The sequence below is a fragment of the Pelobates fuscus genome, chromosome 2, assembly GCF_036172605.1.
Source record: "Pelobates fuscus isolate aPelFus1 chromosome 2, aPelFus1.pri, whole genome shotgun sequence".
In the NCBI taxonomy this organism is placed as follows: Eukaryota; Metazoa; Chordata; class Amphibia; order Anura; family Pelobatidae; genus Pelobates; species Pelobates fuscus.
In genome coordinates, this window is record NC_086318.1 from 214,023,986 (window position 1) to 214,039,593 (window position 15,608).

General features: G+C 40.6%; 1 protein-coding gene across 11 annotated transcripts in view; it reads left to right on the forward strand.

The window, feature by feature from the left end:
• Positions 1–5,890: 5,890 nt before the first annotated feature.
• The window catches only part of PTPRK (protein tyrosine phosphatase receptor type K), a 405,796-nt gene continuing 396,078 nt past the window's right edge, over positions 5,891–15,608 (forward strand). For 2 of the 11 annotated variants that reach the window (XM_063443156.1, XM_063443157.1), the window contains exon 1: positions 5,894–6,341. In XM_063443156.1, the coding sequence (XP_063299226.1) occupies positions 6,263–6,341 (79 nt within the window). In that variant the 5' untranslated portion in view covers positions 5,894–6,262. Of the gene's footprint in view, positions 6,342–15,608 lie in introns of all 11 variants that reach the window. The other 9 variants (XM_063443164.1, XM_063443161.1, XM_063443158.1 and 6 more) reach the window with 7 other exon arrangements.

Genomic DNA, 15,608 nt, shown 5'->3' on the forward strand with positions numbered 1-15,608 from the left:
GAGGTCAGCGGTGTGTGCAGCCAAATCTATGGAACTGTTTGTGGCTACCCAAATGCACGAACACCGCTGACCCGTACCTTCTTCGACACTGCGGCTGGAGACTAAGTCCCGTTTGAAGATTCGAACGCTCGTTCAAATGGGACTTAGTCGCTTTCACGGTGTAAAATAGACCGACCGCACAGCCCAAATCCATGGAACTGTTTTGGGCAGGAAAATGTGCTTGCGGTCGGTCATAAAGGACTTCCAGCTAACTCTTTAACCCCTGGATGGAATTGGCTGAATTTTGGACATGTTTGTAAGTAAAGTATGATTATTAATATGTAGTTTTTATGAAGATTGAATGTATAGTTTTGGAGTTATAGAAATGTATAAAAATGTATAAGTTTTAGTTTGGAGATAATTTGGAGATACAGTAAGAAACTCAATTATCTCCCAAGCAGAGGGGAGGGAATATGTGGGATGTAACCGATATCTGATTGGTTAATGTCTAATTGCCTGTGGGCGTCTCCCTTGCAGGGGAGCACTGCATAAAAGCAGAGTACCTGCCATTAAACATCAGAGATCTTCTTGACCCTCAATACGTAGCCTTGTCTCGTTATTGGAGGGAACTGCTATATCACACTGGGGATTGCTATGCTCTGCATACTCCCTTGAGCTTTAATCACTTAGCCTTTGTTCCTGATACGCTCTCCTGGAGGAGAGATCTTCCCCACACGGTCCTGGAGGACAGAGGCGGATTCCAGGGTGGACGAAAGACGGCGCGGCTCCAGTTAAGCTACGGCGGTTGTGGAGTCTGCGGTGGTTGTGGTGTCCAGTGTGGTGCTTATGGTCCTCGGCGCAAGCTAGGAAGCATCCATCAACGGAAGGTGATCCGTTACACCTTTTATTCCAGAAGTTCGGTCTTTAAGGGGTTAAGCTGAGTTAGCACTTGGGTCCAAGATGGAGTCTTTTTCTGTAGTCAATATCTTAATATTTCTATTTTTATGGCCATCATAAGTTGGATTATTAGATATATTTTTTGAGTTGAGAATCTTCTTAAATTAAAATGAAAAAGAGCAACCATTAAATTATCGTCCAAACCTTCTCCCACTAAATCTGATATAACTCTAAATGCTTTATTCCAAATAGGTCTTAAAAGCCTACATCCCCACCAGATATGTTTAGAGCTACCTTCAGCACAAGTTCACCTCCAACAAAGTTTGGAATTATCAAGGTTGATTCAATTTAGAATTTTTGGTACCCTATGCCATTGATGAAGAATTTTATAATGGAGCTCTATGATATTTAAACAATGCAACGATTTTTTAACTTCTTGAATTGATCTATACCACTGCTCTAACTCGATTGGAGACCCACTTTCTTGTTCACAGTTTTTTCAGAAAAAAGGCAGTGTCCACATTACTGCCTACGAACACCTCTAGTGGCAGTCACTCAGATGGCCACTAGAAGTGCATGAAGGCGCTGAACTTTCCCCAAAGAGATGCATTGGTTTAATACATCTCTATGAGGAGGTGCTGATTGGTGCGGCACAGCATTTTGCCACGCATGCGCAATAGCCTCCCTACACATTTGTATTCCTGACATTATAATGTTCCTTTAAAGGGGCACTATAGTCACCAAAGCAACTTTAGCTTAATGACACAGTTTTAGTGTATAGAACATGCCCCTGCAGCCTCACTGCTCAATTCTTTGCGATTTAGGAGTTAAATCACTTTGTTTATGAACCCTAGTCACACCTCCCTGCATGTGACTTGCACAGCCTTCCTAAACATTTCCTGTAAAGAGGCATCTAAAGTTTATCCTTTCTTTAATGCATGTTCTGTTTAATTTAGATTTTCTTATCCCCTTCTAATGTACTAGACTGTTGAATTGACCCCTTCTAATGTCCCTGCTATCTCCCTGATGGATTTTTTGCTGCATAAGGATAGCCTATTTCACTTTCATTGAGTGTTCTTTTGACCGCATGTTGAGCTGGTCCTTTCTCAAACTTGATGGATGTACATGGATGTAAACACGGATTAAAAGTTATTCAAGTTTGTGAGTTAAAGGGAAACTCCAGTGCCAGAAAAACGATCCGTTTTTCTGGCACTGGAGGGTCCCTCTCCCTCCCACCCACCAATCCCCGGTTACTGAAGGGGTGAAAACCCCTTCAGTCACTTACCTGGGACAGCGGCGATGTCCCTCGCCGCTGTCTCCGCCTCCGCGACGCTCCTCCTAATGATTACGCCGGCCGGTGGGCGAGACTAATCTCGCTCACCGGCCGAGGACACCTAATGCGCATGCGCGGAAATGCCGCGCATGCGCATTACGTCTCCCCATAGGAAAGCATTGAAAAATCATTGGGGTTTTGAGCGACGCTGGAGGTCCTCACACAGTGTGAGGACGTCCAGCGACGCTCTAGCACAGGAAACCTGTGCTAGAACCCAGGAAGTGACCTCTAGTGGCTGTCTAATAGACAGCCACTAGAGGTGGAGTTAACCCTGCAATGTAAATATTGCAGTTTATGAAAAACTGCAATAATTACACATGCAGGGTTAAGGGTAGTGGGAGTTGGCACCCAGACCACTCCAATGAGCAGAAGTGGTCTGGGTGCCTGGAGTGTCCCTTTAAAAGTCCTGTAAGTGCCTGCCTTCTTATTTGGTTAATTATATATATTGTCCAGCAGTGGGGAACCCAGGCAGCAAATATTTTCATATTTTTTTTTCTATAAATGCAACTTGGAGCAAGGGGGTGCCCTTAAATCTATGGTATATACAGTGCTGTATTTAGCATGGAGCCTGTAAATGACTCTCAACAGCATGGAGTGGTATAATCCCCACTCTGTGGATATATCTTGTAGTAATACTTCTCACCGTGACAATATAAAAAAAAAAAGGAAACAAAATATAGTGCGCACTGTAATAGGAAAGGTGAATAAAATAGTTGGAAATTTACTCACAAGTGTGGAGCAAAAATAGGATTTTGCTCAGTCTTCACAGCGTAAATGGTAAAATCCCCACAGAGGGTATAATTTTCAAATATCAGGAACAAAGCAAGGAAGGATTAAAATGATGCTGCTTTATTATGAATGTATAAAGATACGAAAAAAATACAGTAAAAGTCACACTAACGCGTTTTGCCTTATTACATAGATAGATCACACCCCTTAACATTCCTTCTATGTATTTTATCTTCTTAGCCTTTATAAAAAAATGTTTTAACTTTACATATACTTACTGTCATCTCAACATATATTGCCTATATAATTGTCCAGTGTCAATTTTAATACAAGCTGCATGCTACCTACTCGCCGTCATGTAACCATAATGTCACGCGACTGTAAATTTTGAATTTTACTCAGCTATTTAAGCAGCTCATGTCCAGGTGTCTGTAAACACTTTGATAAGGCCTATGTAATAACGCAAAACGTGTTAGTGCGACTTTTACTGTATTTACTGTATTCTTGTGCATGCATGTAACACTGATGTCTATGGAGGATTCTGCAAGACCGGGGGAGCATTCATAGCCAATGCTTAACTCCTACAGCTGTCAGTTGTGACGGCTGCTGGGAGTGGACAAATGTTGGCAGCGGAGCTCCACCTTTTGTCAACCTCAGGCTTATCCATTAGACATAGTAGCCTCTACTTTGTTTTATGATATGCTTGAATTGGGATGGAATTTCAGCGCGGAGCTCTGCCATGAGAAAAATGTGTGTGTGTGTGTGAGGGTGCTGTGTGCATGTGAGGGTGCTGTGTGTGTGAGGATGCTCTGTGTGTGATCATGTGTGAAAGGGTTCTGTGTGTGTGTGTGTGTGAAGGTAATGTGTGTGAGAGGGAGCTGTGTGTGTTTGAGAGTACTGTGTGTGAGGGTGATGTGCGTGTGTGTGTCTTAGGATTGTGTGTTGGGGGAGGCAGATTAATGCCACTATATAAGAATTAATTTTTTTTCAATTAAAAAAAAACTAAACAAAAAAACAAGCGTTATACCCCCCTTCCCTTCTTACCTTTTGCCTGGGAGGGAGGACCGTGCTGCCATCCCTGTTGGTGCTAGTGGTGAGTGAACTCTCGGGAGACCGGAGGCTTGCCATGGAAACGCTCCAAATCTCGCGAGAGGAACCTGGCGGAGCTGCAAGATAGAGCTCCTCCGGGTCCTCTCCTGTCTCCCTCCTTCCCCAGCCGGTGGCCACATTACACTGACTGTGGGCCTGTGAGGAAGATCTTTGATCTCCCTCACCGGCTCGTCATGGAGTACTGCAGGGCCAGCGCTTGGCTAGCGTGGGGTGGGCCCTGCATGGACCAGCTGGGGAGATTCTGTGACCTCCCTTGCCGGCCTCTGCCCAGGGCCATCACGGCCCACTTGACATTTGCCCGGGGTGCCTGATGGCCAGTCCAGGCCTGCACTATCCCCACACAGATTGAAAGACCTAGGAATAAGTAGGTTCCTTTCCTAATGCACTTTCCTACCTACTATGGTATTTGCCTAAAAACATTTACAGTAGCCTCACGGCTATATCTGAACTAACACTTTTTTCTCTGCTTCATTCTCTACTTTAATGTAACATGTAAATTGTTAAACACGCTTGTTAGTGCTGTATAATTAAAATAAACATATATACAGTCTGATCTTTTGTGCTGACAAAATAAATGAATAGACATTGATCAATGCCAATGTTCAACACTAATGTACCAGGATCCATTCCTACAAGTGAGAGTCTGGCCTCCCATTTATAAGGAGCTTTGTTTAAGCCCCTTCCCCCACATGCACACAAACATGTCTGTCTGTCTTGACAGTAAGGTCAGACTGGAGAATAGCAGACAGTAAATCAGAACAGCTCTACTCCTTCTGCTCTGATCGGTAGCAGCATTCTGTTATTTGAACACTCCTCAGACATCTCCCACCTCCTCTCTGTTTATTTTATTTTCTTTGCTGTACCATTCAAGTTACTTTTCTTTTTCTTTAACTCTTATGGAACTTCCTCCCATTATTGCTGGAGAAGCATCTCAGAAACTGCAGTATGGCTATTTTCAAAAGATATGGCAAAACTTTGACACTCCGAATAAAGCGAACTAGTATTCCCATCATCCTCAGCCAACCAGAGTTAGCCAGATATTATTACATAAAATATGTTTTTCTAACATTTGACACCTCCATATTTATGACTGTTATTTCTAGGATTAAAAAACAAAAACAAATATTTCATACGGTACTTGATCCAAAAATACACAACAAGCACTGTGACAACGTGGTTGATTCACAAAACACTTATTGTAAGGAGTTGAAATACAAAGCCCAAAATCTGCTGACTTAAAAAAAAACAACAACACGATTTTCCATCGCTAGTTTAGCATACATGTTATAACTGTTTTATTTATTTTTTTATTAATATTTTTAATTATCATATAGACATTTGCTCATTTTATTCAGCACAATTCTCTCTTCAGTGAATACGCCATGAGAATTTAGATGTTAAACCGTGAATAGCTGACACTGACCAGTTTTGAAAATGTTACAGCAAAATATCTAAATTGGAAAAAACAAACAAACAAAACTTTCATACTAGGTTATGGTTTTAATTTCCCTATTTTGACAAAAATAAATAAATATGAATTTCCCTGGTCAGATGCTAACACTTCCCATGTTATTGGATAAGGCAGAGATTGCCGTGCATCCAGTGTAATGCAGTTATGGAATCCAGAGTTTCTCTAATGAAATGCCCCCCCCATCCATACGTTCCTCGGCACGCTCGTGGTGGCTGGCTGAGGGCGATTGGAGTTCAGTATGATTAGAGGAGGAGGGCTCCTGCCATCCCCGGTGTAGGATGATATAGTCCTCAGCTTGTACAGAGCTCCATGCAGTGCTGAGAGCGCTCCGTGCGCGGTGTCAGACAGTCTCCAGCCTGCCTCAGTCAGTTCGGCAGTGAGTGAGAGTGCCTGGCTGTCTCGGTGAGTGAGTGCCTGTCTCGGTGAGTGCTCGCTCTCCGTTCCGTGCTGCAGTTCCCGGGTGGCGGCCGGCAGGGGGCGCTGCGCTCGGCTCTCCCCGGGGATCACACGTTGCTCCCGAGCGGGGCGAGTTTAGTATAAGAAAGGTGACGTCAGAGCCGCCCCCCCCTCTTTCCGAGCCGAGCCCCTGAAAGTAACTCCGGAGCTGGAGAATGAGCGGAGCCGCGGAGCATGGCGAGCCCTGACTGCCGACAGCCCGCCGGACCCTAGCCGTGTGCCCGCACACCGCGCCAGGAGCGCCCCCGTGTGATCCCCGCTGTGAGGCTGCACTAAGTGCCGGAGCCATGGCCGGAGTCCCCCTGATACTGCTGCTCTCCCTGGCGGCCCCCGTGCTGGCATCGGTCCGGGCTCAGTTTTCTGCAGGTCAGTACCCGGGGTCTGGAACCATCAATCCCAGGGACAGTGCGGGCACCCCTCTCCCCCCGGAAACTTTTATCAGTCCCTGTCTGCCCAGCCTGGCACCAGCCTAATGGGCACGCTGACATTCACATAGCCATCGTACACTGCTACCGAATATGTTGGCGCTATCAGACACCGAACTCATGTTAATTTTAAGGAATCTACTAGTATGGCGCAGGGGGACAGGCACTCGGCCAAAACTTCTTGTGTTTATCCCCCTCCCTATTTCTCATGGTTGTAGTGTAATAATCCCAACCTCTACATCCAGCCCACCTACCCCTGACCCCCCGACAATCCCAGCAACCAGTAACTCAGACTGTATGTACTGAGAGCAGACTAGATCCTGCAATGTGTTAATGTGCTTTTTGCGGTTTTGCCTTTATATCCTCCGTCTGTAGAACCAAGTTACACATATTTGATTTATATGTTTGGGGCAGACACTGACTATTTACACAATGTCCCTGTTTGTGGGTGCATGACCCCGTAATAGCGCAGTTTATGTGGAATTCATTGTATTCCTCCATACTATTCTCTTCAGAAAACTTGTTTTGTCTCCGAATACCTGTATGTTTTGTTTAATAATTGTAGATCTCTCTGGATAGTTTCATGTTTAATACATACAAAAGCAATTACCTCACATTCATCCAGTACTGTGTGCCCTGTCCACACCCAGGAAGCAGGGCAGAGCCAGGTAATCTCTCTCTGCCTTTTGTTTGGGATGTACAAACACTTCATGTGTGCTATTTGTGTTGATTGCCCAAGCTGCCATAGTGCCTGTGTGTCCCCTGATCAGTGTGAATTAAAACGCATATCCCTGGAGCTGTGTTTAGAACTTGTAAAGAGTCAGGAATATGCCCTCTGTATATACATTATTAACCCTCTTTCACCAATAAGCCATATCTTAAGTGGATATCTTATTTCAATCCCCATGGCACACTGTATTTCTGTTAATTTGCACTGTAATTCCATGTACTTGAGTTTAGTGTTTGGCCAGAAATTAAAGGTTTTTTTTTTTTTGTGTGTGTGTAAAAAATCTGTGTATTATATTGTTTTGGAGTGTGTGTGGCTTTTTTTTTTTTTAAATCTCACAGGGAATGGAGGAAGTGGATAGATCAGGTTACTGTGTTCTCATTGCTCCCTCCCAGTTTGGATCAATTTACTCTTTCAGCCTTTGCCAGTGGAGGGGAACTTGTGAATAAAATTCCTGCTGTGTGCTTTGTGTGACTTTCTACCTGTTGCAGCTGTGCAGGCTATTTAAATATCCTTAGCTAACACTGCAAGCTTGACTGGTTGAGTCACTCCAACCCTCATCACCTGGTTGGGAATGATGGGAGTTGTGATCTTAACTACTGCCTAGCTTTCAAGAGAAGCACTGTGTAGAATTCAAAAGTGTCTCTGTGAGATTTTTTTGATTTTTTTTTAAACTAATCCGTGCAGCTGAATTGTCAAGTTTTTGGAGCTCCCAAAGGCATATCTGTATTTTCCATACTCTTTCTTAAGCAGCTCCTTATTCTTTATCCTACCGTTAAAGCGTCTGTAAAGCACAAAGTAATAGGTATTGAGGGGACTTCACAGCCAGACAAGTGTGTGAGTTGGCAATTTAGAATAATTGCATCTCTCTCAAATTCTCCCTGTAGTGTTTTGTTTTGTTTTAATAAATAAATAACAAAACCATGTTGCCCAGCTTAAAAGAAAGAAAAACCAAAAAAATACATACGCAGCCGAAACCTTCTATTTAGAAGCGAGCAGATATTTTCCTTCAAGCAGTCAAAACATCCGTGGTAGAGAGGTGATACGCTGGCTGTTGGTGTGCTTACACTGCCTCCATGCAGAGATTGTTCTAAGCAGACAGAACAAAGAATAATGCAGTGTCTGCTAGCATTGAGCGATAATAATAATAATGAAACTGTGTGAAGGTTTTGCATTAGTCTTATTAATTTATTTGAATCTATATTGACATGCACAGTATGATATATTTTTCATCGCTAAGCTTCAAGGTCCCCATATTGCACTGTTAAACGTACTGGGTCCATAGTGCTATACAGGCAGATTACTAGTGTTTGATCATAGAAGCCAGATTCAGTTTGCCTCTTACTGTGCTGGGATATTTATATAATATGTTCAACAAGTCATTTGTCACACTCACTTTGGCTGTTACTCACAACACAAATATTTCAGCTTGACTCCTGGCCTTTTCGCAGTCTTATCAAGGGATTAAAATGTGGTTTGGGTGTTGAAATCATGTTACCCCTTCTACAGAGAAGCTTTGTCTTGCTTGCTCCTTAGGCCCTTTAACCATGTCATCGCCAAATGGAAGATAAAGTGCTTTTTGCATGCAAAGATTTCTCATTTGCCACTGAGCTCAACCTGGGCAAACTTTTTTTAAAGTGTCTGTTAATGTAGTGGTTTTGTTTTCTTTCTTTTTTTTCCTGTTTATAAAATTATCCACAAGTAATGGCATTTTTTTTTAAAGACTATATTTAAATGTTTAAGAACGTTTTAAGTAGATCTGTATAATGGGCATGGTTTGAAACTCATATATGTTTTTTTTATTAAAGTTTGTGTTCCTACACTGACAAGCTTTTTGGAATAGTGCAGTTTTGTGGTGTCAAAGATATTTACATTTTATGGGGCAACTGCTATTGGAGGTTACAGTTCTACAAATGATGATTTGCAGGAGTTGTGTTTCTTAGCATTTCACTCTTTTTTGATTTTTGGAATCAAAGCTTGTTCAGTTGGTGCCATTTCGGAGTCAGTTTTAAAAATGTACAAATCTTTAGTAAAGCTCCTTTACAGCAATTTGGAAACATTAATGTAAATATTTTTTTTAACACATGGAGCATATGCTTATAAATATAAATGTTCTATATATGTTAACTTATTTAATTAAAATATTTTTGGATGTCTGTAGTAATTATGTACTTAGAGATACTGCACAATATTATTTTATTTATATAGCGCCATTAGATTCCATAGCGCTGTACAATGGGTGGTAAAGGTATAAAACTGTTCACATAGCACCAATATATCCTGCCTCAGACTGATAATCATGCTTGTGTACAGCACTGTTGAGCATATTGGTGATTTAAAATTAAAATAGTAAAATTTAATTCCTTCCCTATTTGGCCATCGTTAACTTTTTATTATTGTCTATTTAGTAATGGCTGTAGTGCTCCCCCTAGTCTTCACTATTCACATTTCCTCACTAAACACCCACAATGTGGCTGTGCAAGAGTCAATTCAGCTTTATTAAAATAATGTAAAATAAACTTGTCATGATTTTTACAGGCACTTTTTCTAAAGAGGGATAGTCTGTGTGAGTTAGTAGCATGCAATTGTCTGGCCAAGGTATCTGAACTCAGTCAAATAACCTGTGGTCGGGAAGCAGTGATGTGGCACTCTGTTGATAAGAATATTAAAAGTGCTATCTGCTTGTTCTGATCCATATCTAATCTGTATTTTGCATTATGTTCCTCTCAGTTTAATACTGGAGAATAAGGTGAATATAAAGAAGTGTTTGCCTTGGTAAACAGACCACATCAGGAGTGTATAGAGTAAATCTTGCTGACTTGTGATCCATTAACTCTGCTTTTTTTCCCCCACAGTTTTCTGAACATTCATAATTTAATACACTGTTCAAATTTTGATGTATTGATAAGTCTATTTTATGTACTCTGCATTCAGTTTGATTATTAGGATGTTCCTGTAGTAGGATGTGAAGCATGGCATTGATGTATTCAGCACATGTACATAAGATGATGTCACATTTACATTTTTAATTTTTGTATCTGGGTTCAGCAAATTAAAGCACGAGTCTTTCAGAGACCCTTGCAGTTCGCCTTACTCAGATTTTCCTCAAACTTTAAAGGGATACTCCAAGAACAAAAAACACTTAATCTCATTGAAGTGGTTATGGTGCCTGGAATTCATGGACACCATCTTTCTATTCAGTGTTAAACAGATTTAGAATTATGTAACACTGAACAAGGCTTCCAAGCAAGCCTTCTGTAGGTATAACTAAGGCAGAAATTGCACTCTACCTTAGTCGTATCAACTCATACCAGCAATGGGTGGTTGAGATGGGCTAAGTGCAGTAAGCTGATACTCATTGATTGCGCTGCTGTGGAAGCATTAGCTTGAGCAGTACAGATATGGGCTGCTGGGGACCCTCATTCAGTGTTAAACCAATCAAAGTGAGACCAGTTTAATTGGTATGGTCCCTAGGCTAGAGTCTTCCTTTTATTGTTTGATAGGATTAAAGTGGTTCAGTCACTTTTAAGTTTTTCATAAAGATTAAGACTGCACTGGAATTTCATTGAAATTCCAAGGCAGTTTAGAGTTACCATAAGACAAAGTTGGCAATACCTTGTCTTATGGATAAGTCTGATGTTGACAAAAGGAAAGAGCTTCTCTGTCAACGTTTGTCCAATCCGTGCAGCCGTCTCAAATGATGGCTGTGTGATTCAGGCTTTGTCTGTTGAGTATCCCGGGGTATCCTCCATAGATCTCACTGTTGTACTCTCGCACATGCTCTGCTGAAGAGGACCTATAAGAGGAAATAGCCTTTTCCAGAGTACCCTAGGAATTATAAACTCAATAGCACTTATTACTTTTTATGTTTTAGTATAATAATACTTGAGTGTTAATCAGTCAAATGTGAAATTTAAAGTTGTTTTATTTTTGCTACTTGCCTTTGTTTAAATAACAACATTGGTCCATAGAGAGATCTCGGTTGATCTGGAAGAGCACAGTTATATTTGCAGAGCTTATATTATGTGTTTTCCACAGCAGCATTTGTAAGGTTTTATTTGTGGGAGTTGCCATAATGAGAGCTGTTAATTTTAAGGAGTGTTTCCATCTCATGATGCTAGCAAATAATGGTCTATGTGCTGGAATAGACACAGTAAAACCAAGGAGTAAATGTGTTTAAATGAACACTAAAGCATAAAAAATACAAACCCATATTCCTAAGGGTATAGTGTTCATCTACCTATAGGTGTCCCTCCCCCTGCTGTGAGGTTTGAAAGGTTTTACTGTCCTCTACACCCTTGCTGATCCCACCGCAGTTGCTCTGCCTCCCTTGGGGGAAACATTGGGAGGTTAGTGATCTTGCGTGGGAAAACGCAGAGTTCGGTCCTCTGTTGTCCAAGTAATACATTAAGATCAAGTGGAGAGAGTAGTGAGGCGTAGGATCCTGAATTCACAATAAATAAGGGTACAGTAGGCAGTCCTTTGACAATTTGCCCTGGAAATAGGATCATCTTTGGATGTAAGTCCAAGTCATGCAAGTTGCCCACTGTGCAGCCAAGCACAATATTCTTTCCAACAAATTTCTTCAGCTATTTGATTTCATATTATTATTATTATTATTATTATTATTATTATTATTATTGCCATTTATGTAGCACCAACAGATTCCGTAGTACTTTACAATATTATAAGGGGGGGTTTAACTATAAATAGGACAATTACAAGAAAACTTACAGGAACAATAGGTTGAAGAAGGCCCAATGAGCTTACAGGATATAGGATGGTTGCCTTTAATTAAAGGGACCCTATAGTCACCAAAACAACTTTAGCTTAATGAAGCAGTTTTGGTGTATAGATCATGTCCATGCAGTCTCACTGTTCAATTCTCTGCCATTTAGGAGTTAAATCACTTTGTTTATGAACCCTAGTCACACCTCCCTGCATGTGACTTGCACAGCCTTCCTAAACACTTCCTGTAAAGAGGCATCTAACGTTTATCCTTCCTTTATTCCCCTTTTAAGTTCTGTTTAATTTAGATTTTCTTATCCCCTGCTATGTTAATAGCTTGCTAGACCCTGCAAGAGCCTGCTGTATGTGATTCCAGTTCAATTTACAGTGAAAGAAATACAATTATTTAAAGTAAATTACATCTGATTGAAAGTGAGGCTGTGTCAATCAGAGTCAGGGGAGGTGTGACAAGGGCTGCATAAACAGAAACAAAGTGATTTAATTCCTAAATGGCAGTGAAACCTGAGACGCATGATCTATACACTAAAACTGCTTCATTAGTCTAAAGTTGTTTAGGTGACTACAGTGTCCCTTTAATTGTACCCAGTAACCGCAGGAAACCCTGCGCAAGATATGTTCTGCTGTATGAGAACTCTGCATAAATCTCATTTTGAAAGTAAAGCTGATGATGGATTGTCTCACATTCCATTTAAAGAAGAAACAGGGTGATGTGTGCATTGTTGTGTCCATACATTTACACATCACTCAGTGTAATATTTATGCTTTACTGAATTTATTGCGACATATGTGCATATGACTCATGCAGTAGAGGAGTTGATTTAGCTTGTTGGAGATTAATTTAAAAGAAAATATCATTGTCCCATAAAGATTATTTAAAGATCCCTGCTCATCTATCTTGCCACCACTGTTGAATATCCTGTTTTACTTAAATGTCGAAGGCACACTGGTTAGCAAAATAATTTCACTTCCATACTGTTGAGCAAAGTTGATTATGCTTGACGTTATTATGAAGCGAACTCTTGTGCTTTGTTTGCTTAGATATAGTAAAATAAAGAGGGTTAATTAAAACCATTTTAAAGCTCTTACACCAAGCATTAGCTTTATTGAAATACAAGTTGGTTCTTCTGTTCCCTGTCAAATGCCTTCTAGTGGTTCATTCTATAAAGGGATTAGTTCATACATTTCAACAATCCCCAGTAAAACATGTTTTAAAGAGCACTCTTTTTGTGTTTAGCATCAAGTCAGCAATGCTGTCTAAAGCTGCTTTATGTTTGGCTTTGTCAAACATCTATGAAAAAAATGTGATTGGAACATTTAGTAATACAATTTATTAAAATTGGAAACAAATACTTTGCTTCAATTGTCTCATACTTTGTCCCGTTCGTTTTATATCTAATTAAACATATAAAGAAGAATATGAAAAATAAATATATAATGTTTCTGTGTCCTCTATCCAATCCTTTTCGATGAGAAGCATTGAAAGTTTCACTTTATTCGAGTAGTGTGAATTTTCACCAGCATTGATTGGGGAAGTAGCAGCTTGCTTTGTTCAATGTTCTAAAGTTGCTTTCAGTGGCATCATGCGCTGTGATGATACCAAACGTGCAGATCTTTAAAAATCAAAGTGACTGATAGCTGCTGTGGCTGTAGTTGTTATGGTGTTAGGCGTGCCCTGGTGCCCCCTCCACCTAGGAAGTAGTGAGGGGATGCTGGGTGGCCTCTGCTGCGCTCCTTGCTGACAGATGTTCCTGTAAGAAACTTTCAGCTGGCTCCTTGCCCTAAACCTTCTGTGCAGGGCCATGTTCATTGGCTTAGAGCATCAGTCAGACGCTCTCAGCATAAATGCCATGCATGGCTGGGATTAGCTTAATGGCAGGAGTATCTTGTATCTTATGTGAACACTACTGGATGTGTGTCCGTATCAGTTTAGCATACCTTTTGCTGAGGAGCAGCGGAGTTCATGTATTAAGCTCCCCCTTAAGTTGTATCTATATTCACTTCTGAATTCATATGAAATCATTGTTTGGGAAATAACCTGCTTAATATCACCTCTCGTATACTTCCTTCAACCCCAGGTTTAGTGACCATGTTTCTATGAAGGAATGCTAAACAGTCTCCTGTTGTGCATAGGACCTAGCAAAGACCAACCTAAGAAGTTTATTTATTTATTTATTTTAAACTGGGTCTTGGTACTGAGCCACAGGTAAATGTTTAATATGTCTTTTAAATGGTAACTGTCATATTGCTAGCAATTACATTATTGGATATTACCTATAGTTTACCATGTATTAAGCTCTTTGTGAGGCTCCATTTTCATTCTTTCATTAAAATTTAGCACAGGACGTCACAAGTCATTTCACACATTCCACACATACCAAATTACGAGGAGCTTTTAACAGCGATTGACCAGGAACAAAAATGGAGATATCTACTTACAATACAAATTTACACTTTTTATTTTTCAGACATCAGTAATACATTTTTGTTAAGTGACCGTTCCCCTTTAAATTTTTAAGATAAGAGATCACTATTATAACATGTACATATTTTAATCCTTCACAATCTTGCAGTTTCAAAGCATAAATGCTCATAAAAATCCCACCCAGGCTTGTCTATCTTGTGAAAGCTGTCGCTTTTGTTTATTCTAATTTTTAATTTAATCTGAATGTTTGCGGGTTTCAATTTGTAAGTGTACTAATGTATTTGTGCGAGTTTCTGAAGTTTAATTTGCATGAGCTGTGCTGTTTAATTGTACTGGACTTATGTCCATGGAGGTGGATAATTGCAATTTCCTGTCAAAGCACTCCTGGAAAATGTAATTGGCTGTGCCCTTGCTGCCGCTCTTTTGTGAACTTACCTTAGTTACGGATGTGCCCTGCTCTTTTTGATCAGGTTTGCAGCTTCCTTTCATCCTATGTGAAACAAATGAGAAGACGAATTTGGGGAGATAAGAGTACTTCGTTTAGAACTTTTAGCTGAGATTTTTTATTTAAAAAAACATATCACAATGAGAACTTAATACAAAAATATACTAGACATTTTTTAATTATTCTTTTAAAAATGTTTATATTTGTACAATTGTGATTGATCTAAAGTTTGTCAAAACTACTGGTATAGAGAGCTGCACCATTTCTATACTGTGTTTAATTTTTTGTCCCTTATACTCGTGTATTTCTCAAATTGGTTTCGGGTTGGAGGAGTGACTGTGATTTTTAGAAAGTAACTGGTTATAACAAATTTAACTAAGTAACATTAAAGCAATTGCAGTGTAAGGCAGGTAGAAAAGATGGCCACTCTTGCCTTGTATTGCAAAATGCAATTAAAGGAACAGGGCACACACAAAAATGAAAATACAGCTTTGACTTTTACAAGGCTACTTTTAAATCACCTTAGCAAACCAATATGGAGATTCAATTACACCATATGGCCATATTGTCTTAAAGGGTCACTATAGTGTCAGGAATACAAACCCATGTTCCCGATACTGTCATCCTTGGGGGACCCTCACTCTCAGGGTCCCCCTCCCGCTGGGCTGAAGGGGTTAAAACCCCTTCAGCCACTTACCTTAATCCAGCGCCGGGCTCCCTCTTTGCTGGTGACCTCTCCTCCCCTGCCGCGCGCCCATTCAAACAGTCCATAGGAAAGCATTTTTCAATGCTTTCCTTTGGACGTTCTGCGTCGCAGAAGCGCCTCTAGCGGTGGTCAGAAAGACATCCACTAGAGGTTGGATTA